A 22338-nucleotide genomic window follows, 5' to 3' on the forward strand; every position below is an offset into this window, starting at 1 on the left:
CCCCTAACCTCACCAAAGGAAGAAGGCAGGGAATTAGGACTGAGCTAAGGAAGGACATCCATGAAGGAAAGAACTGAAGATGCAGCTTGGCAACAATATGGGTTAGGATCTGGCGATCTCTGTCCTGGTCCCTGCTGTCCAGCAATTACCCTGGAGGGTAAGTCAGGCCCTTCGCCTCTTAGAGACTCTATTACCCCAAATGGGTAATAGAGCCAACAAATTTTTCCCAGTTTTAAGATCCAATTACTTAAGGATATCCAGTCAGATAGTATCATGAAGAATCTACATAACATCTTATTTCTAGGTGACACAGCACTGTCATTCCACAGAAGTGTCGATAGGACCCTGTTTGGTTTATTGCCCATTTCGTCACTCCATCCTTGCCCCAGTTTCAGCTATGGGACTGCAGGAGGCAATAAGCAAGGTTTAACTGAAAATTACTTAAGTCCCAATTATAGTTTGCCTGAGATCCAGGTTCAGGAAAATATAAAATTCAAGTGCTGAGTAAGTGACCGATTCCAAAGAAACTTGAATAGGCAACTGTAAGAACAGCAATCACATGCTATATTTTACATTATATTAAGGGAATGAGTTTGAAAATAAATGCTACTTAAGAAAGGAACTCTAACTGATAAAACTTTTTTCTAATATATAAAAGGACCCTAGTTTGACTACACGTCTCATATTGATGATTTATGCAAATTAGGTTAAAAAAGATTAGGTTAAAAGACAAGAATAGGAAGTTGTTCAAACATTTACTGCTTTAAGAGATTAGTTATAACATGAACACATTATATTGTACATTACAATGACACCATAACTTTTATACAATACAAAATATACAAATACACATACACACATATAGAACATGCACACTACATTCTTTTTAAAGACTATAAACACTTCAAAACCAATCAGTTTCTTAATAAAGCACTTAAAGTAACCATAATTTGTTACTTTTGAAGAGTATATGTTTTTATATTGCATAATAATTCTTTGGTTTTTTAAATTTAAAATCATTTTAGTTATGTAAAACAAGTAACATCTTAAATGCTTGATTTTTCATTCTATAAATATGTAAAATAAAACTTTCATTTTATAAATAACTCAACATTCATGTACTGTAAATCCATGGGATGAATAAAACTCAAAAGTCAAATAAAATGTTAATTGGAGGACTATGAATATTAAAATACTCAGGAGGCTTAAATGATGATATTCTTGAAGTTAGGCCAAATCCTTTTAAATGAATGGACACCAAAAAACCAATCACTCATGCACACAAGAAATGCAGTAAGAAAGGTTTGGTTAAAGGGGAAATAAATGAGTAAAATGAAATCTACCAACATGAATCATTTAAAAAGGTTTTTTAGAAAGTTAAAGCCTGGAATTCCCCAAGTACAGGTGGAAAGTCAAAGACAATCTGATTGAAGTAAAATAAATGTTCATAACAAAGATTATTTGCATGTTGGTGGATAAGTGGGTGATTTCTGGAGCTGTAAACTCATGTACTAAAAACTTGAGAGAAGCACCGCTTCCATCACTGCTAAATGCAACCATTCAGCCAAGTTCTAAAATGAGAAATGTTCTTGTCGCAAGGAAAATGCTGCTCAGACGTTTATTGCTTTTTTACTCTGAAGTTTTTTCTTCCTATTTAAGAAACGTAGGGAAAGCAACTTCAGATGCTTATTTTTATCTGTAAACATCCGGAAAAAAAAAGCATTAAGTAAATAACAGAACACTTTTTTTGTTTTCCTTTTGACTGTACCTCTATCTGGAGAATTTAGTAAAGTTGCAGATGAAGAGGAGAGCCGCTTGCTAATGACCGGATCAACATGTTTCGAAAGATTCATGGTGGAAACTGACCGCCTGTCTGGATCTAAAACAAATGAGATAATGCTAATTGACAGCCAGCATGCAGGATTGCAAATTTCCTAGTTCACTGATGGAAGGAAAAACTAGGATTGGATGCTTTCAGCTCTATTACTAGATCTTTACTACAGCACAGTTTTCTAAGTGGACATTGTAAAGGTAACTTAAAAGCAAGAAATAATATTCATTTTCCTCATAGGATAAAGTAGCTACTCTGCTCATCAGACAAATGGAGGAAGATCAAAGGAAAGCCAGCAGAGGGCAACGAAAATAACGGAGGCAGACTGTGAAGCAAAACAACGACAACAAAACAGCCCATAAAAGTGAATGCCTGCATCATTTCCCAAAGTGGGAAGAATGGGGTAGCAACAGTGCTGGTAAGATAGGACGCAAACACTAGAATGAAAAGAACACTAGGTTGTGTGCATTTGCTGGTATCTTTGCTTGTAGAGTCATTTTACCCAGGTCATTAAAGTTCATCATAGAAATACAGATTAAGAAGAAAGTAAAAGAAATACTTAAGGTGTGGAAAGGATGGCTCCTACAGCATTTCTTTTTCCTTTTTTTATTAAAAATTTTTTTCCTTTGGGAAATTAAGCAATTAAATATTAGGGAACGAAACACTAGTATGATAAATATTTGTGGTTTTTTTTTTTAATTGAAGTATGTCAGTTTACAATGTTGTGTCAATTTCTGGTGTACAGCATAATGTTTCAGTCATATATATACATACATTCATTTTCATATTCTTTTTCATTATAGGTTACAAGATATTGAATATAGTTCCCTATGTTATATAGTAGAAACTTGTTATTTATCTATTTTATATATAGTAGTTAGTTCTACAAATCAAACTCCTATTTTATCCCTTCCCACCCCTTTTTCCCCGTTAACCGTCAGTTTGTTTTCTACGTCTGTGACTCTGTTACTCATTTCTTTTTAAAAGTCGACTAATAACCACACCTCTGTGCCTATAACACAAAGTTTAGTGTAGTTTAAAGATGTTGAATTAGCCTATAAACTTGCCTAACAAAACTGGTGGCAATAAAAAGAAAATCAGAATTCCTTCTCTTTAAGTTTATTAATAATATTCTTACTGCTGTTGGATAATTTTTGAGTAATTCTTAAAGTTCAAGTCAGAAGAGAAATAATAGCTGTGTAAAGATAAAACTCAGCTCTGATAGTTTCTCTGTGCAGTGGAACCAAGCTGTAACTGTAACCAAGCTCACTAGCATGCATCGTGTTCCCTGAATAAAACTGCATATAATAAAAGTCTAAACATTTCATCCTTATATTTACCTAGGAGGCAGGGAGATGTTCTGACCTTCAAGAGTCAAAGTTATAGGGATTTTGCCATATCTTGTTTTATTTTCTATTGTTAACTTCCTCTAAAACTGAAAACAAACCAAAATATTCCTTGTGAGAGAGGCCTTCAAACCTAGTTCCCATTGGTCTAACCCTGGTAGTAAAAGTTTTAAACTTTCCCCCACAGAATAACCATTTTTGGTCATTATTACAGAGGATAAGCAAGCCTTCCACCAACATCAGATATTCCTATCTTCTATAAGGACTCGTTTTTATGATTGAAGCCATTTAATTAAATTTTTAAAAAATTTATTGAAGTACTATTGAATTACATGAAGCACTTTAATTATTAAAAGAAAAATAACCAAACAATGTTTCTGTGACTCAAATTTACACTGAACTGATGGGCTTTTAGGGCAATGCTAACATAAAGAAAAGATTTAAGGTAAAACTGTCAAAAGGAATATCTCAGTGATAAAACGTTAGGTTCAAGGGCACAAGGAAAGATAATGAAAGTCATTTCCAGGAGATTTCATAGCAATACATTTTCTGATATTGCTTTGTATGTTAAGCTCTGAGGGAAAAATTGTGTCTACATGCAGACCTATATGGAGGTATAGTATATGTATTTATTTATTATATTACTTAACACATAAGAATGGTTAATCTCTTATTTTCTCTCTGAGTAAAACACAAACACACAAAAGGATTTATGAAGAATCAGTTTAAAAAGTATGAAGTTTTACAAAGCAGCGCTAGTTGATGTGCGGGCAGTCAGACAACACACTAATTTAATCTGGATTAAATTTAATTTTTAGGATCTGTTTGTTGGTAAAAATAAATACTGAGTACCTACCACAAGTTAGGCATTGCTGTGAAGTAAGGGGTACTCAAAATGAGTAAGACCCGGTCACTGCTCTTAGGACCACAGCAGATCATTTTGACCTTTGAGAATTTTGGCAAATTCCCATTATTTTCAAACTTCTCTGTTCTAGTATAGGGGCAATTTCTTCTAGTTCACAGTTCTTATAAAATGGATTTTATCCAACAGCTCACAAATACAACGTTGGTTTCTCTTGCTCTAAGTGGCAACAACAAAGATCATATGTTAAATTCTGAGCATGGAAGACAAGAATTAAAGTTAAGTAACTTTATTTCCCCTCAGAAATGTTTGAAAATCTTTAGCAGATTTACATGTGTAACATACACATGTAAAATATGAAGCCAAGTAAAAGAAAAATATGTAAGTTTATAAAAATATACACCTTGACAGCTTTTTTGCATGAAACACATATGCAAAACCATCCCTAGAATGGAATATCACATGTAAGTGATCCTTGTGATCCCAGATTTGATATGCGCCCCACCTCAAACACCAAGGGGTCATGAAGAGCTGAGGCAGGGGTGCTTTCAAATATGGTTCACTGCATAGGAAAGAAAGTTGTGGCAATAATACATTTAGATTTTTATTAAATGAAGGGTTTCAGAAGATACACTGAACATTAGGAGTGAAAGAGAAGAGCAAACAAACAAAAATCCATAGTCTTAGGTGAAAACTGAAAGTGTTAATAGCTACACTGACTGCGGGGTGGGGTTGGGTGGATAAAGACAAACCAGATGTACTTTGATCCCAGGTGATTTATCAGCAAAAAACCATTTTTTAAGGTTTTATCCAAAATGATCCTTTAAAGAGAAAGTAAACATATCACATGTAATTATTTTATTTCCATACCTTTAAGTTACCCGAGTTACATTATCAACACTTGAGAAACACTGTGCAGTATCCCAGATCTAGGTCTACGCAGCAGGACAGTAAGCATGCGTTATGACTAAGGTGGTGATGGTTCAGCTACTGATGAGCTGGCCCTAGGTCTGAGGAGCTAGCTACAGGTCAGGCAATCGGCAAATCACAAGGATGTCTGTACCAGGTTTTCTAGTACCACCAAAAGTTGTGAAGTGGTGGTCCAGGCCTGCTAAATCGAGAAAGGTGAATGATGATTCAACAAAACCACCTGGGGACAGAATGTAAGACAATGACTTTTCAAAGTAAATTAAAAAAAAAAAGTTTATTAGACTCACACAAATGAAAAAGAACTGACACACTATATAAAATCCAAGGCATATTGAATTTACAGTACAAAAGTAAAGCCTTTTTCTAAGTCCAAATTTCAGTATGATTTTATGTCCATTTAAGAACAAGGGAATCGCTTTGACATCCACAATTATTTCTAGCTTCAGAAATCTGCACTTCCTCTCACTGAGCCTGAGTGTTGCATACACTTTAGGGTCAGGATACATAAGCTCATGGTATTGGTTCTGATCGTCAATACTGCTATGACTCCTACAGAGACAGAGACAAAACGGGTTAATCTATTCCATCGTCCTGAAACCCCTATACAAATCAATTACTTATAATAACATAGAACTGAAACTAGCTATTTATTTAGAAACACTGCAGAGATTTCTATTTTTTTAAAGAGTTTTGTAACAAATGAGAAAAGCAGCCCATGTGGAGGGAGGGGACCTTATCTTCTTACCTCCATCACCCTCTTATCCTCAAACAGTAGAAGCAACATTTAATTGTAGTTTAATTATTTCTGCAGGATTTTTGTTTTGCAAATATAGACTTAGAATAAAGAAGCAAGTGAGACTTTCACTGTGCAGGAAAAAAAAAATAGTCGTTTCTGAAAGCAGCTGCTGTCTACTTACCTGCACTGTGGATGCTGGGGCTCCCATGGAGAGCACCTCCCCAGGACCACCGGTTATGCTTCTGTTTTGGCTTCTGGCTCCTTTCCATCGTACGTCGTACAACAGCTTCATGGCGTTCCTTAAATGGAACAGAGGGGCTGACGATTAGTCAGCCTTGCTGGTTGAGGATTAAGAGGTGTTGCTTAGATTTCAACCTTAGTACTCCTGATCTATCTCCTAAGTCCTACACCTTAATGTGAGAGTAATATTAACCTGGGGAGGGGAGGTTATTGACATTATTAAGTTCCAGTCGATAAAGCCCTTGGCAGACAGCAGGTACTTCAATAAATGACCGTTATTATTACTACTGGGAGTGTGATGGTTTCATCAACTCACATGAGTCTGGTGGTGCAGGTCTTAGCTCAGACAGATGTTTGACGCATGCGGTACTGTATCTTAAAAACGACATTTAGGAATCTGAGGATGTGAGTAATCCTGACCGCACAACTTAATGAATTGTATGACTTTATGTAACTTACTGATTCCGAGTCTACACTTCTACTTTCACAAAAACTGGTAACACTTACTTGAGGGCTGAGTAAGAGTTAAATGAGATAATCTATGCGAAAATGTAAAAGGTAAAGCCCTCCAGAAATCCAGTTCCTGGGAGCAGTCTTACACTTCAGTATAGATGAAGTAAACAAAAGTAAGTTACAGACCTAGGCCAGAGAAATGGGCTTTTAAAGTTTCTGTGGCGACAACAACCATACGATTCTCAATCTGATTTCCATGCCACAACCTCCCCTAGAAACTGACTATCCGTAAAGCTGCTGCCTCTGAAGCTTCCTGCTGCGCATCCCAGCACCTGAATGGAGAGCTTCACAGTAAACGTGCTGCGTTTCTGGAACAGACAAGCCCGCGGCCCTTTCCCGAGCATCTCACCTTGTCCTCCTCGAGCCTCTGCCTCCGCTTCTCCTCCACAGCAGCCCTCCTCCGTTCTTCCTTCAGCCTCTGCTCCTCTAACTTCTTCCTCCGCTCCTCCAAGGTGCTTTTCATAGTGCTGCCTGGCTCGCTCTTCTCTCTCCAACCAGATGACTTCTCTCGCAGCTTCAGCAAGAGAAAGGAGGGAAACCAAACACAGGCAGGTTGAAAACTTGAACAGTCAGGGCTGTGTAAGTGGCCTGCATCTAACACACATGGAGGGATTCCCTGGTTTCTATGAAGCAACCATGGCCTTTGCTTTCCTTATATTTTCAGGGAAAAAGTACTACTGGTAATTTTTAGTATAATTTAATATGCAAACAATGAGGCCGAAAAAGATGCACTGAATTCGACTCTTTGGGAACTGGAAAAACCCTCTAGTCTGGTTCATTATTACTGGAGAAGAAAGCCTACATCACACGCTCTGGTCTCAGTGCTAATATGGAAATGATGCCCTCAAGCCCAACAGTAGCACCATCTGTCTCTCTTATTAAAGAATGTGACAAACTCCACAGCGAAAGTCAGTGACTTCATTTGTTCCATCGTAGCATTGGTTCGGTAAGTATTAAAAAGGATTTGGGTGAGAATCTGAAAGACTGATAGTTGATGAAAGATATGCCTCACGGGTGTGTCACACTGAGTCAGCAGAAGGATGTGAGGGACCAAATAAGCAACTGACCTTGTGTCGGACATGCTCATAACCTAGTTATGGGCGACTTAATATTGAGATCTGAGTGAAAACATACAATTCAAAAAATGCTGTTCAGTAATGGAATGCTTCCTTCCTCTCTTCTTTACATATGCATGCTCCTTCCTCACTTTAGGGAAAAGTATACGCCACAAAACTATTTTTTTAATATGATGCTTCTTCAGCCATGACAACCAAACACATTTTTAATATGAGTGATTAACATTATAGGCAAAAGTATCCAAACAAAACATATAGCATAAATTTTGAGGACAGTACATAGTATATAAATTAAAATGCTACTTTTTAAGAGAAAAAAAATAAAATTCAGAACATTTGGTTTCCTCTAAATATTTAATATTAGAGATTCTATATCTTTGCTACCAATTAAATCTTTCCGGAAATATTCATTTGAGGAGCCAAATCTGCTGAAAGGGATCTGAACTGACTTTACTTTCATGGAAAGAAAAGGCTGAGGAAAACCCAAGGTGAGTTGGTCCTCTGACATCGCTCAGGGTGGTGCACACAGAGAACTGGGGACGGGCATGTGGGAGGTCTGGGTTCTCCCAGCAGCTCTGCTGCTAACACATGGTGAGACCTGGACAAGTTTATTTGGATTTCAGGTTTCTTTTGCCTAAAACAGGAAGAAATTGATCTTCAAGGTTCCTTCTTTCTAATTTTAAAAGCCCATGGTTTTAAAGAAATTCTCAGGCCCAAGTAAAAGTTTACTTTAAGTAAAAGCACATAGTATGTGCACAATAAATATTTACTGAATGACTGAATGAAATGATTGATGTGTCTGAGAACACATATTAAAAGTAACAGATGGACAGCATTATTCACAACAACCAAGACATGGAAGCAACCTAAATGCCCATCAATAGATGAAAGGATAAAGAAGAAGGGAATACACAGACAATGGAATATTACTCAGTCATAAAAAAGAATGAAATCTTGCCATTTGTGACAACATGGATGGACCTAGAGAGTATTATGAAAAGTGAAATAAGTTAGACAGAGAAAAGCAAATACTGTATGATTTCACTTATAGGTTGAATCTAAAAAAACCAATGAACAAACAGAACCAAACAGAAAAAGTCATGGATACAAAAAAAAAAAAAAAAAAACAGGTGGCTGCCAGAGGGACGTGGGGGGGGGGGAGGAGAAAAATAGGTGAGGGAGATTAAGAGGTACAAACTTTCAGCTGCAAAATAAATGAGTCATGGGTATGAAATGTACAGAGTGGAGAATATAGTCAGTAATTATGTAGTATCTTTGTATGGTGACAGACAGTAACCAGACTTATCATGGTGATCATTTTGAAATGCACAGAAATATCTAATCACTATATTGTGCAACAGGGACTAACTGGTGTTATAGGTCATTTATACTTCAAAATCAAACAAAAAAACATACAAACTCATTGAAAAAGATCAGATTTGTGGTTACCAGAGGCAGAAGGTGGTGGGAGGGGGAACTGGATGAAGGCAGTCAAAAGGCACACACATCCAGTTATAAGATAAGTACTAGGGATGTAATATACAACATGATAAATATAATTAACAATGCAGTATATTATATATAAATGTTGTTGAGAGAATAAATCCTAAGAGCTCTCATCACAAGGAAAAAATATTTTTCCTATTCCTTTAATTTTGTGTCTATATGAGATGATGATGTTCACTAAACTTACTGTGGTAACCATTTCATCACGTGTGTAAGTCAAATCATTATACTGCACACCTTAAACATATACAGTGCTCTATATTGATTATATCTCAATAAAACTGGAGGAAAGAAGTAACAGACATAGAACACAATTCTAACACTGTCTTAAGATGCATTTACTTTGATCACACACACTCGTGCACATGACACTTCCTGAATTTTCTATGTGAGAATATCTTACTGGCAGGCTTTTAATGATAATGTACATTTTGATTCACTTTAGAAGGCAGATTTACAGTAACGGACTTTGTCAAAGCTTAAGTGGTACAAAATATTAAAAGATGAGAGGGAGGTTTTCCTCTAACCTTAGACCCTCTTATATTCCACCTCCATCTCTATAAATAAATAACACACATACTGTAGCACAACACACCTCCTGCTCTGCATCTTGCTTTTTTCACTGAAAATATATCCTAGAGGTCTTTCTATACCAACATGAAACTAACAATCTTTTTAGTGACTATATATTTCATTGCCTATTTTATATAACCAGATATTCATTGACTATCTAAGCTGCTTTCAGTATTTGATCAATCCAGACCTTGAACATCACTGTACTGTTATAAATCTCTGCATAGAGGTGTCAGTATATCTATATAGAAGCAGAATTGCTCAATTTTAAAATTTGATAGATAGCGCCCTACTGTCTCCTGTGGAGGCCATAGCAATTTATGCTTGTACCAACAAAACAGGAGGGTCAGAGGCAGAAAAAAGAAACAGATCTGAACCGTGAAACCTAGAGATATGCAGGATGACACGGCTGTCTTCACTCTTAGCTCTCACACTACATAGTCTTTGACTTTGACACCCCATTTTGAGAATAACTTCAGAGGTCTTTGAAGACATTTATGAGTGTAACATATTCCTTTCCTACAAGAGATCCAGAAGCCAAAAAGACAAAATAAGAAATAAATATTTTTAGGAAATACTCAGAAATGTTAAAAAAAAAAAAAAAAGCTGGTAAGGTAAAATTTGTAAAATAAGAGTTTACTCATTCACAGATTTTCCTTAATGCATTGATTGCCCACTGTGGATTGGATGCCCCTGAGGAAACACAACTGTCACCCAGATTTGGGTGACATTGCCATCAACGTGTTATATGACATTTTTCATCAGGCTACATTCTTGTTCATGAGTATCTGTGATTATTTCCACATGAAATTGAAACTCCCTGATTTCTCAAGTCCTACCTCAACATGGCCTTAATAACTTTATTTGGTCTTATTCTGCATTGCTCTCCAAAACAGCCTCTTCCTGCTCTCCACAGATCTTTCTCCTTCCTACACTTCCCAAACAAACCATGCTTCTCCGCCTCTCTGCCCCTGTTGTTGCCTTGCTGGGAAAGCTGCCATCCTTTTTCATCCAAACAGATCTATCCTTTAAGGCAGCAGCCTCATAAAAACACAGAGCTGGGCTCTAACCCTCATTCATGCTTACTACTTCTAGGGTGGGCCCAGCAATCTGCATTTTAAACAAACCTCCCAAGTGATCCTGGTCCCAAGTGATCTACTGATGGCTTCTGGAGGAACACTGCCTGTGAGGTCTTCTCCAGGAGCTTCGTCCCTGCCAGGGCTCACTGCTGCTCTTATGACACCCACCACAAATTTAGCATTTCTTATATTCTGATTTCCATGTAGCAAAGATCCTTTTTTTCCTTTTTTGCACCCATCATCCTGTTTTTCACAACTTGTATATAACCAAGGGTGGTAACAATTACTTCCTGATTCACTGAGAGCTACTTCTTGATTCATTCACCCATGACTGTGTGGTCTAAGGCAAATGACTTAACCTTCTTATGCCTCACTTCTGTCAGGGTGAATTGTGGCTAAATATAGGAACTTCTCACAGATTTACTGTGAGGCTTAGAAGAATAATTACACCTAACATTGTTAGAATAGTTCTTTGCACTTCAATATGAACTATTATTGCTAAATTTATCATCATATTACATAATTCCAATTCAGAAAATTAAGGGTACTTCTTAAGGTTGTGGTATAAATCACTACAGGGCTAGACATTATTAAAACAATACTTAGTTTTATCTCAAATAACCTTTTAAAGGAAGAATATTTATCAAACTCTTGAGTTCCACTTCTATTTTCTACCAGGAAGTGGAGATCCTATTACAGTGCCTTCTTAAACAACTGTCGTCTTTAAATAGTCATACAGAGAGTACGCAAACAATGGTGAAACAGCAAACAATACTCTCATATTATTGCAGAGTGTGCTAGTGAGTGCCAGGATCACTACCTAGTACAGACCACGTGACCTTCTAAACTGAAGGATAACACATAAAACATCTCAATATTTTAATAATAATTGAAAGTTAATTTATCCTGAGAGGTTTAGTTATTTAAAATATTCCCTGTGGATGATAGATAATATCAAAGTTTTGTATTTTCTCATTAAAAATGAGGCTTTTGAACACAAGGGAAAAAAAATCAACAATTGTGGTGGACTGAACTGTGTGCCCTGCACCTCCCCCCCATTCATATGCTGAAGCCCTAATGCCCAAGGGGACTGTATTTGGAGATACAGCCTTCAGGAAATAATCATGGTTAAATGAGGTCATAAGGGTAGAGACCTAATCCTATAAAATTACTATCCTTCTAAAAAGAGATACCAGAGAGCTCACTCTTCCTCTCTTCATGCTCAGAGGAGAGAGCACGTGAGAAGAAAGGGGCCATCTGCAAGCCAGGAACAGCGCTCTCATCAGAAACTGAACCTTACCAGAGCCCAGCTTGGTCCTTCTGAACAGGGTTACATCAGTGTGGGGGAGAGTATGTGTTTTACTATATGAGGGAAAGAAAGACATGACACTCAGAGAATAGAGCAATGCTAACACTTAACCGCTGAAATATACACAGCTGTTGTCTTAGTTTCTTACTAAGATATGGAAGGATATGAATAAGTTACTGGTAACACTGGCTACCAGTATAGCTGATAACATCACGACCAGTCAGTCAGTAAATGACAAGTGATAATCTCTGAGAGTTGGGGTCTTGATTCTGCCCCTAATTCTGTGTGACCTTGGAAAAATAAGCTAATCTCTCTGACTTTCAGTTTAGAGAATGTGTACAAAATGTTTGCCAAGACATTTTTCAGTTAATTTCCATGACTAAATTGTTTTTACCTTTGAGGACATATATGGGATTACAATTAAGTTTCCTTTTGTTTTGATTTTAAGTGCTAAAATTTTAATCTTTGTCCTTTATCTTAACAATTATTGTGATTACTTACACTTAAATTTCATCTTCATGTCATTAATTTTTTTGTATGCTAAATATTAATTAAAGAAAAAGGAATCTAATGGCTTAAGCTGGTTCACCAACCATTGGAAGGGGGCTGTGGAATGAAAAATAAGAGCATCTCTGTTGGAAATACTAATTAAATTTTATTTAATAATCAAGAAATGGGGATGAAAATGTAACCACTAACAGTACGAAAAATTATAGCACAACTTCCAAATTATTACAGGGAAACACAATACTTGCATCAAACTAACCCTTACAACTTCCACACCATCAACCTACCCCTACCATAAAAAAGGAAAAAAAACAAAGTTTAAAAAGTAAGCTAAAGGGAATAAAACTAAGCCTGTTTGTTAAGATTGAGACTTTTACACCAGGCCAAAACCCAAAACATTCAGGTTGTTTAAGAGAAACAAACCTTTAAAAAAGTGTCAAAAACAACAACAACAACAAAAAACAAACCCAAACAAATAGACATCAGGCAATTGAAAACAAAACTGTAATAAATGTGGGAATATTAATTTCATTTTGTCTGGTAGTAAAGATCAAATGAAGAAAAAACCCAAGGAGATAAACAGCTCTCCCAGGATCACATGGTCTAAAAGAGGTAGAGCTGAAATTTTAATTCAGGCTCTGATTCCAAGCCTGTACTTTCAGTTACTACCTAGTATTTCTCCACATTCACAACTGCTTGCCTAAATTTCCACTGGAATTTCCCGCTCAGATCTATAACATAACCTTACTCGTATCCGCGCAGTCATCCCCACCTCAAACCAGAACCTGCTCTGCCTCCTTTGTTCTGATACCAGCTACATGACCTTCTATTGTTTACAAAGTTAGACCCCTCAGGGTCATCCTCAGTTTCTCCCTCAGGATGCTCCAACCTCACTCAACATTGCCAAACAACTGACCCTATCATTTTACAACAGAACTCTCTCCCATGCAGTGTCTTCTCTCCAATCCTTTTGATGCTACTGTATTTAAGCCCTCACACCTTTCTTCCTTCTAGTGTTTAGTCTCCTCTCCAGATCCATCCTGAATACTGTTCTCAGAGACATCTCCCCGCTAAAGCACATCAGATGTCACAGTTCTGCTTGAAAAGCTGTTTGTTCCCTGTGGTCCCTTGTTCAATTCCTGAGACTGGCCGTATGATCACGTACATTTTCACATGCTACCCCCTGCTCAAGATACCTCTTCCCATCTGGCAAACTTCAATGATCTTTCAAGTCCTAAGTCAAATGCCCCTTCCACCGAAGAGACTTCCCTGGCAGCAAAGGTACTTCCATGGCTCCTTCAGACTTCCCTTATAGTACGTGTACTCCAGATCATAACTACTCTGTTCTTCCATGTTTCTGAGTTCTTCCCATAAAAAACAGTGTCTAGTCTAGCAGATGGTTAAAGTAAGCTTGATGAATAAATGAGCTAAAGAGTTAAAGGATTATATGACTTCCAAGCAAGGTGACTACACCAAGACTCAGTGTTAATTCAAAGCCTTCTCAACTAGTCAATTTAAACTATTTTCCACTCTCCTATCATTTGAATATTACATTGGAGAACTGCCTGGAAATGAGAGTGACCTTGCAGGATACCCACAACACTGTGTTTCCTGCACAAAGGCACTTCCTACTCTGCCTTGTTCCCTGGACACAGTGGTAGGCTAATGAGATGGAGGTGCTGCGACAGCAGCTTACACCTGTGAAAGTCCTAGGCCCTTTCTTTTGAGATAGGAAAGCAGTACTGTGCCAGGACTTCTTATCATCAGAGCTAGGCTTAAACTCTTCAGAGTTTAGCCTCAACTAAAATAAATGGAGTTTTGCTAAAGCACACAAAGCAATGGTTGTCTTTGGAATCTTTTTGTTCTGCCTTGACCCTAATCCACTTTCACTCCTCATAGAATGTTGCCATTCTCTTTCCCTGGCTGTCTTTCTGAGCCCCACCCTGCTAGACCAGAAGCACAAACACTCCTCTATGCCTGTCTCCTGGTAGCTCAGACACATTAGGTTTCTCTAATCCCAGGCATCTAAGTCAGCCCCTGGAGTCATATGACCCACCATCATCATGATGAGAAGTCTTCAGCTCTTTGTGCTGACACCAACTGATTTACAGGCATTACCTATGAGGTAGATACTGCTATTAAACTTATTGGATTAAACTTATTCACATAGAAGTAAAGTAACCTGCCTGATGTCTCACAATAAGTCAGTGGTGGAACTGGAATCCAAACTTTGGATTGTCTGACTCTAGAAGAAAACAATGAGCCTTTATTCTGAAAGACACGATTTGGACCACCTCCCTATGACTAAAGTTCCTCCTCTAGACTGGGACAAGGTGGTCATCCAATGTGAAGATCCTGATCTTCTGTCATTCCTAGCCTTTATCGTCATTTATTTACAAGACCTTTTACTTCTCAGGCTTTAAGATCTTTTAATCGCTAGCCTTAAAGGCAAAGTAAACTTGGGAGAAATAAATAATAGCTTAGTCACAATGATTCACCTTATATTAAAGCTTCAGCCTTGAGTTACCTAATCCATCCCCTGACGAGCATCTATCCTTTCCACTTTCAAGCCTGACTCATGATATAGTTGCTCTGGTATGTGCTGATGTCCATACGCCTCCCACTCACGGGTATTCAGATCCCTTAGCTGTTCATAACCTGACAGCCTTGGGAGCTTTTGTACACTACATTCACTAAGTGACAATTTTAGAAGATCAGATGCCATGGTTGACCACATGGTTGCCAAAACTTTATCCAGTAGAAATTTGGATTTAAAAAAAGTCAGGTTTTTTTTTCTTTTTTTTCTTTTTTTTGTGGATAGTCTTGCCAAAACCAGTGACTGTTCTATATATGTCTGTCAATAATAATGTGAAGTGTGAAACCAGGGACAGTTTCACATACGATTCTAATCAGGGGTACAGCATCATTCGTCACTTACTAATTAATTCTAACTTCCATATCAACATTTTTGAGGTGAACATTTTAAGTCAGATTGAAATGATCATTTATCTCTGGACAATCCTCATTAGTACTGCTATCCTTGAGTTGACAACACACTGCAATTGGAGGGACAGAAGGGAAGCAAAGCAGAAAAGCTATAACTGGAAGGGCAAGGAAGTCTGGTAAAATTATCTGAGAAGCAATGCAAATACAATTTAATTGAAGGTCAAAATCCTTTTTATGTTATCTTATTGTTGTTTCTGATATACTACACTATAATAGATCTCCTGTAGAGCTTTGAACTTAGCTACAAAATCCAATATGGCGGGGAGTGGTATAGCTCAGTGGTAGAGCACATGCTTAGCATATGAGGTCCTAGGTTCAATCCCCAGGACCTCCATTAAAAAAACCTAATATGAATGAATTGAATGAGAAATTTGATAAGCTTAATTTTTAGATGAGTCAATCATACAAATCTTTGATAACCTTTCATGATTTTATTGACTCTCAGGAAAGCCCCCATCTGGGAATGTGACTCCATTCCCATCAATACTTCACACTTAATCTATATCACCTTCCAAAAGAGAAACCTTGTGTCTTCCTAAACACAGAAGACTATCTGTCTGCTAAATATTCCTTAGACATTTTCTTGAATTTGTCAACATATTATAGGACTATGAGTTTCATAACACAAGTGAAGAACAAGCAGTTTTAAGGAACAACTATTTTATTAATTATCTTTGTACTCTTGTTCATCTAACTAAGAAAACAATAGAATTTAAGACTTGTTTGACCAGACTATCCTAAGTGTGGTTATCACAGATAATTTGGTAATGTGTAACTAATGCAGTGTATCTGCTGCATTTATCTCTACTTACACTGAAATGTATAGACTTACTACTTACTCATTTACCATTCAACCAGCAATTGTTAGACATTGACTATGTGCCAGGCACTGTTCTAGGTACTAGGCTACAGAAATTAAAAGATGACATAAGTCCTTTCTTTCACAAAGCTCATCCCATTGACTGGGACACAGAAATTAGGGGAGTGTTTTAGAGAGAAAGTTGATGGACAATTTGGTTGCACAGAAGTTGAGTTCTGGATAATAGGAAAACATTTACTACTTTCTGAGGAAGTTGGAAATGTGAAACCCATATTAGCAAAAAAGGAGAATTGAAGCATAAGAATAAATATGATTCTCCCCACCCACACCAGAGAAAAAACAAACTTAAAGCTCAGAAGAGAGATGGTAAAAAAGATGCAGAAGTCAAAAGAGAGTTTGAAGGAATGACCTGAATAAAATCAGATGAACTAGAGTGGCTAAGGAGATTTCTTCATGTAAAAAGCTTTTAAGGCAGAAAAATAAAGCTTTCAGAGTACACATGCTCAACCAAATGAACAGAACTGTCTCCTACTTGAAGAATTAGGCCTGATTTTATGTGATAGATTGAAGGATTAATGTAGAAAGAGTGGGCCACATGACGTAATCCTACCGTAAAGCATTAAAGCATGACTCACAGATTTAACCCATAGAAAGTTAGCAATAGATCCTCCCTGCTTGCAAAACAATACAAACATGACATGCCACCAAAAACAAAGATCTTTATCCTCCCTCTCTTTCCCTGGCTTTTAAAAAAATGTGGATTTAAAAAGAAAATCTTAAGCGATTTCAATGTTTTTCAACCTACATCCAACAGGGAATAATCAATCATACCGGCCAATCACTTTCAACTTTGCTTTGTTGGAATTTCTGGAATGTATTCCATTTTTTTTTAAAACTTAGAAAGCTTTAAAAATCTGAAAGCTTGGTAAACAGTTAATATTGCCAACTGCTCTTGTGTTTTCAAAAAGCACATTTCAAAGATCTGCTATTAAGTGGTATTTCCTCAGCATTTTTTTTTTTTTAACTCTTCCACTGCCATCGTAGCTTCTGCAAAGCACAGTTTATTGGTAGTTTATCAGGTGCCCTTTGATTTTCTTTTAGGACTAAAATTTTTTTTAGAAATCACCCTTGTGTATTCTAAGGCACAGCTTAAATTAGATGCTAGATTTTAGATGACTCTTCCAAATTTACATGTGCTTTTGCATGCATGTTTATTTATGTATTTATGAAGACTGAAAGGAGCCTCAAGACTTAGTTTCTATTATGACAGCCTAAGTGGAAAAGAACAGGCAAAAAGACACTAGTTTAAAATTTAAAAAGAAATGCAATAAATGCAGAGAAAAAATAAAAACGAGTAAAGTAAAATGTAAATAAAAGAAATAAAAACATATTTCATTAAAATTATGACTTTCAACAACAACTAAAGAGATGATATCAAAATTAAGGAAAAATATGGTATTGAACATGGCAGGGGAAAGAGGAAAGAAAAATTATGTCCATGATACGCTAGCTCACCAAAAATGTAAAGTTGTGGTAACAGGATAATGTAATAACCTGAACATTGCTTTGACCCATATAATAATCTTGGATCTGTTACCAAATGCCCTTTCCCACCTGTCCTTGGATCACTGCACTACAGTCCCCACCTTTTCTAGCTCCTCTTCCCCCTCTACTTGGGAGCTCAGGTGGCACCTCACATCCCCTCCTTCTATACCACCCTCTATTAGAACTGCTGAGTGTTTATCTGCCCCTCTTCCCCTCCATTAGACTGCAGCTAGGCCTAGAGGCCTGGGCCTCAACTTTACTCATCTTTTTAACCCAATATCTACAAATAGAGTTTTAAAATATATACATTAATAAGTCATGTTCTATATCATTGATAAAAATTAAAATGTGGGGCTACACAGTAGGAAAAAATCCACCCATTCCACATATAAAGTTAGGCAACTTGTAGGGAGAAGATGCAGGCTCAGAGCTATACAACTTACAGAGTAAAAGGGAAACCATTTTTGTGTGACCAGCATATTCATACTTTCCACAAAAAACCTAACAATGTTTGGATTTGAAAGACAAAGAAACCCAAATGGAAAGGTATGAGATAGAGTGGAAAGCTCATTTACGATGGGATTTAAATCATAAAGGAGTGGTCTCCTGAGGCCATGGACCTACTTTTACTCAGGCAGTATGAGTCCACATTGCAATGCTAAGGAGACATTTAATAGGGTGAAACCTGACCCCGTAGGGATGGGATGGTGAGGGAAAAAGGACACAAGTGCTAATTCTTGGATGGATCCAAAACCAGAGGGCAACACCAACCATCCCAGAACAGTAGTCTGCTTCTTCTTCATGCTCTTCCTGCTTCAGGAGCTCTGCCTTTCCCTGTCAGTTCTGACCCCTTGTCAAACTGATCTTGACTAGGGAGCAGTGAGCATGGCTCACAAAAGGAAGATCTCCAGACTGCACTGCACTCCCAGTAAAGAGGGAGCCCTCATAGCCACAGTAGCCCTGCTCTCCAGGAAGCTAGCAGCCCCGGGGAAACTTGACAGAGGCAGGGAACGTCAAGCCTGGGTGCAAACTCTGAACACAGGAAAACGCAGCTTGTTTACTTCCAGCAAGTCATTGAAATTTGTGTTAAAAAAACCTTGGCAGCAAAGCAAATGACCTCATATGACCATGATGGCAAGGGAGAGAAAGAGGCCTGTGCTCAAAGAATGTAAACAAATGTCAACAGACTTTTGAAAACCAGCTTCCAGTGAATTTCGCAAATCTGGGTTCTTGAACACAAATAAATCAGAGATGGCATATGCGGCTGGGTTCTCCAGTTGACACATGAACTCTTACAAATCACAGTAGGACTTTAGAAAATTTATGGGTCATCCACTGGAAAGATTGTGGCAACCTAAGTCAGTCCTGGTTTTAAAGCACCCAGACATTCTGGAAGCAGAGACACACAGACCAGATATTTCATCTTTCCAGGGCACATAAAGAGAGTATCCTGTTCTAGCAGCTTTGCATAAATGGACAAAGTTACGGAGGAGTTGGCACCAATATCCTTGTTCAGTGTGCCAGAAGACAAGGACTGCTGAGTGCTCCAATCTTGGCTTCCTGGCCAGCTAGTCTTGAGACCCCGTCTCTAGGTGATTAGATGGCAAATACTGCAGTTGCTAACCTTTTGCAAGGGCCTTAACAAAAGAAAAATCAGACAACTCAGCACTGGCTCTTGTGTTTTTCCTGGCAGCATACTGGCAGCATCCGTCTGTAAATTCAACGGCAGCATTGTTTTAGCCTAGAAAGCACTGGGTGCCCCAGCAGTGCACAGTCTCATAACTGTTCACATAAAAAGAACCTTACATGCTTACTTTCCTGGCATTTTTTCAGTTGTAAAATGTAAGCCAAGCCATCACACCTCCCATACATACATTCCCTGCAATGCCACATTAGACTGTCATTACAGTACAAGACATGAAAACGAGCCTAATCCTGGGCTGGCCATTACTGTTGCTTAAAATTTAGTTCTGTGTTTGTAACACATACTATCTGTTTCCCAACCCATTGGTAAAACTCATAGAGGCATGCTAGAGAGCCAGGTCTTTAGAATGATGCCTGCCTTCACTCAGTGTTAATTGTCCATTATCCTAGAGGGGGAAAAGGTAACATTTCAGCAACGGTGTCCTGGAAAGACCAGATGAGGGCGGGCGATACCTAGTTGCTTCTCCCGTTCCTCACGCCGCTCCCGGGCCAGCCGCTGCCGGTCGTCAACCCGCAGCATAGGCGGAGGGTCTGAAAAGGAGATAAAAAACATGAGAAAAGAGCAGATGAAACCCAAATGATATATACTGATAAATACCTTTTTGTCCAGTAAATTTGATGAATGAAATATTACTACTTCTTAACATATAGTAATATCACAATTAGTACATATGACTACACTTTCAGTGATAACACTGTATTATAATTTTCCTGAGAATTCTCAAGTATTTTCTTCTATTTTAAAATGTTACATAAAAGGTTAGATCCAAAGAGTTCTCATCACAAGGAAAAAAAAAGCCATTTTTAAAATCTGTGTAAGATGATGGATGTTAACTGTTAAGTATCATGGTAAACATTTCACAATATAAGTCAAGTCATTATAAAAGCCATATAAGCACATTATAGAAAGTCTATGAAATAGAGTCTTTAAAATCAGATTCTGTTAATGGGATATGAATTATGTGACACAAGTTGCATCCTGTCTGGTAACAACAGTTATGTAACAATCCAGGTTGTATACAATGCCACACAAATATAATAATAAACAGTATAAAATAAGGCCAATGCTTAAGACTCCAATAATTCCCACTGGCCTTTATCATTTCAGCACTACTCTCAGTCACTGTTAGGAATTAGGTTTGAGGAAGTAAAGAACGAATACAGCACATTTCTGGTCTAAGACGCATAGTGCCTGTGATATGCTGGATGATTTTGGTTGGGTCTGGGAACCTGGTACTAGAAAATAGTATTCAGTTTGAATTCTGTTTCCATCCCTCTGGTTACATCAGTAAGAGACCACTTTACGGTGCTAGAGTGTCAATAACACCTGTGGCAGACTAAAGACGGCTGTGAATGGGGGTAGGGAAGAGCAGAGTCTGGTCAGTTTTGTTCATGGCTCTCTCTATTCCCAGTCCTAGGACTACAGCTGGCAGAAAGGAGGACATTCGATAGGTATTCATTAAACGAATGAATGAACAAATGGGCCAACAACCCTAGCTGACTTTCAGAGCCTTTAAACTGACATTAACATACACCACTGGGGTAAACTAATGCCAATCCTGTATTTGATAAGAGACTTTAAAAAATGGAAATGCTAGCAACTACAATTTTAAGCTTCACTAACTAAAAACTGATAAAAAAAATTATCTTTAAAGGTAGGCTTTCAGGAAAAAAAAAAAATCGAGCAATTGCAAGTAAACAGTGAATTTTCTATAATTCTTTGTCCCATTCTCATTTCTACTCTCATATCACTTTTCCCTGGAACAAAATCAAGGTATAGAAAATAATTTAACATCATGAACATTTCACATTGTTTCCCAATAGATCTAACATTATTAGAATAGAATTAAGTTACTTATTCTCAGAAGGAAAAGTTTTAACAGAAATAGGGCTTTGGTGGAGGTAAAGTTGTATAATACCTTTCATGGTCCCAGGTGCACTCTGCATCCAATCTCCTGCCTGTGATGACTGAAGAGAAGCGGGACCATCCAAACAAGGGCACTTTTAAGAGTGAAAATGAGTGCTGGTAATATTCTATGGGGACGGGTGTAAACCTGGACTGTCCTGCAAACACTGGAACTAAAGAGTGACTCTCAAAGATCAAGAAAATCAACTCACTGAGTCTCACTGACGAAGAAGCTTTTTCAAGAACTCACAAGACCTTGACTTCTATCTGAACAACTACTGTTAGTACAATAAATTGCTTCTGTTAGGGCTTTGCATTTCACAAAGCACTTTCATATGTATTATCATTTTATTCTTCACAATAATCCTACAAGTTAGCCAAGCATCTATTCATTCAATGAAGAGTTATTATACCTATTTTCCAGATGAGAAAACTGAGGGAAATAAACGTATGTGACTAAGGAAGGTGGCACAGTTATGTCATAGAGCAAGAGCTTAAAAATCATGTCTTTAACTCAATCATGCCCATCCTTTTCACAGCACAGCACCTACAGAGTCATTAGAATGGCATGATACAGCCATCAGAGAAGGGCTAGAAGACTGCAAGTCATTCATTTCTCTATGAGGGAAGTTTATTTATAAATAATAAGGAAGAATGAAGTTTCAGTGGCTCTTAAAGACCTGTGGTAGGGAATACTAGAGGGACAGGAATAAAGAGGGATTTTTAATAAACTTGAATTTCTGCTTTTCTCAGGTACATACACAGTGGTCCAGGAAGAATATGCAATTTTCTCTTTCAATTAGGTCAAACTTTTAATCATTTGGAGGCAGCCGATAGAGTTCTAAAGAA

The 22338-nt window shown here is 37.6% G+C and overlaps 1 protein-coding gene across 1 annotated transcript in view; it reads right to left on the reverse strand.

Annotated features, from left to right (window-relative positions):
- The window catches only part of MAP7 (microtubule associated protein 7), a 133609-nt gene that overhangs the window by 33259 nt on the left and 78012 nt on the right, over positions 1-22338 (reverse strand). The window contains 5 exon segments of the mRNA XM_006188479.3: positions 1769-1879; positions 5887-6004; positions 6808-6909; positions 6911-6972; positions 20037-20114. Of these exon segments, the coding sequence (XP_006188541.1) occupies positions 1769-1879; positions 5887-6004; positions 6808-6909; positions 6911-6972; positions 20037-20114 (471 nt within the window).

This window comes from Camelus ferus, chromosome 8 (assembly GCF_009834535.1).
Source record: "Camelus ferus isolate YT-003-E chromosome 8, BCGSAC_Cfer_1.0, whole genome shotgun sequence".
In the NCBI taxonomy this organism is placed as follows: Eukaryota; Metazoa; Chordata; class Mammalia; order Artiodactyla; family Camelidae; genus Camelus; species Camelus ferus.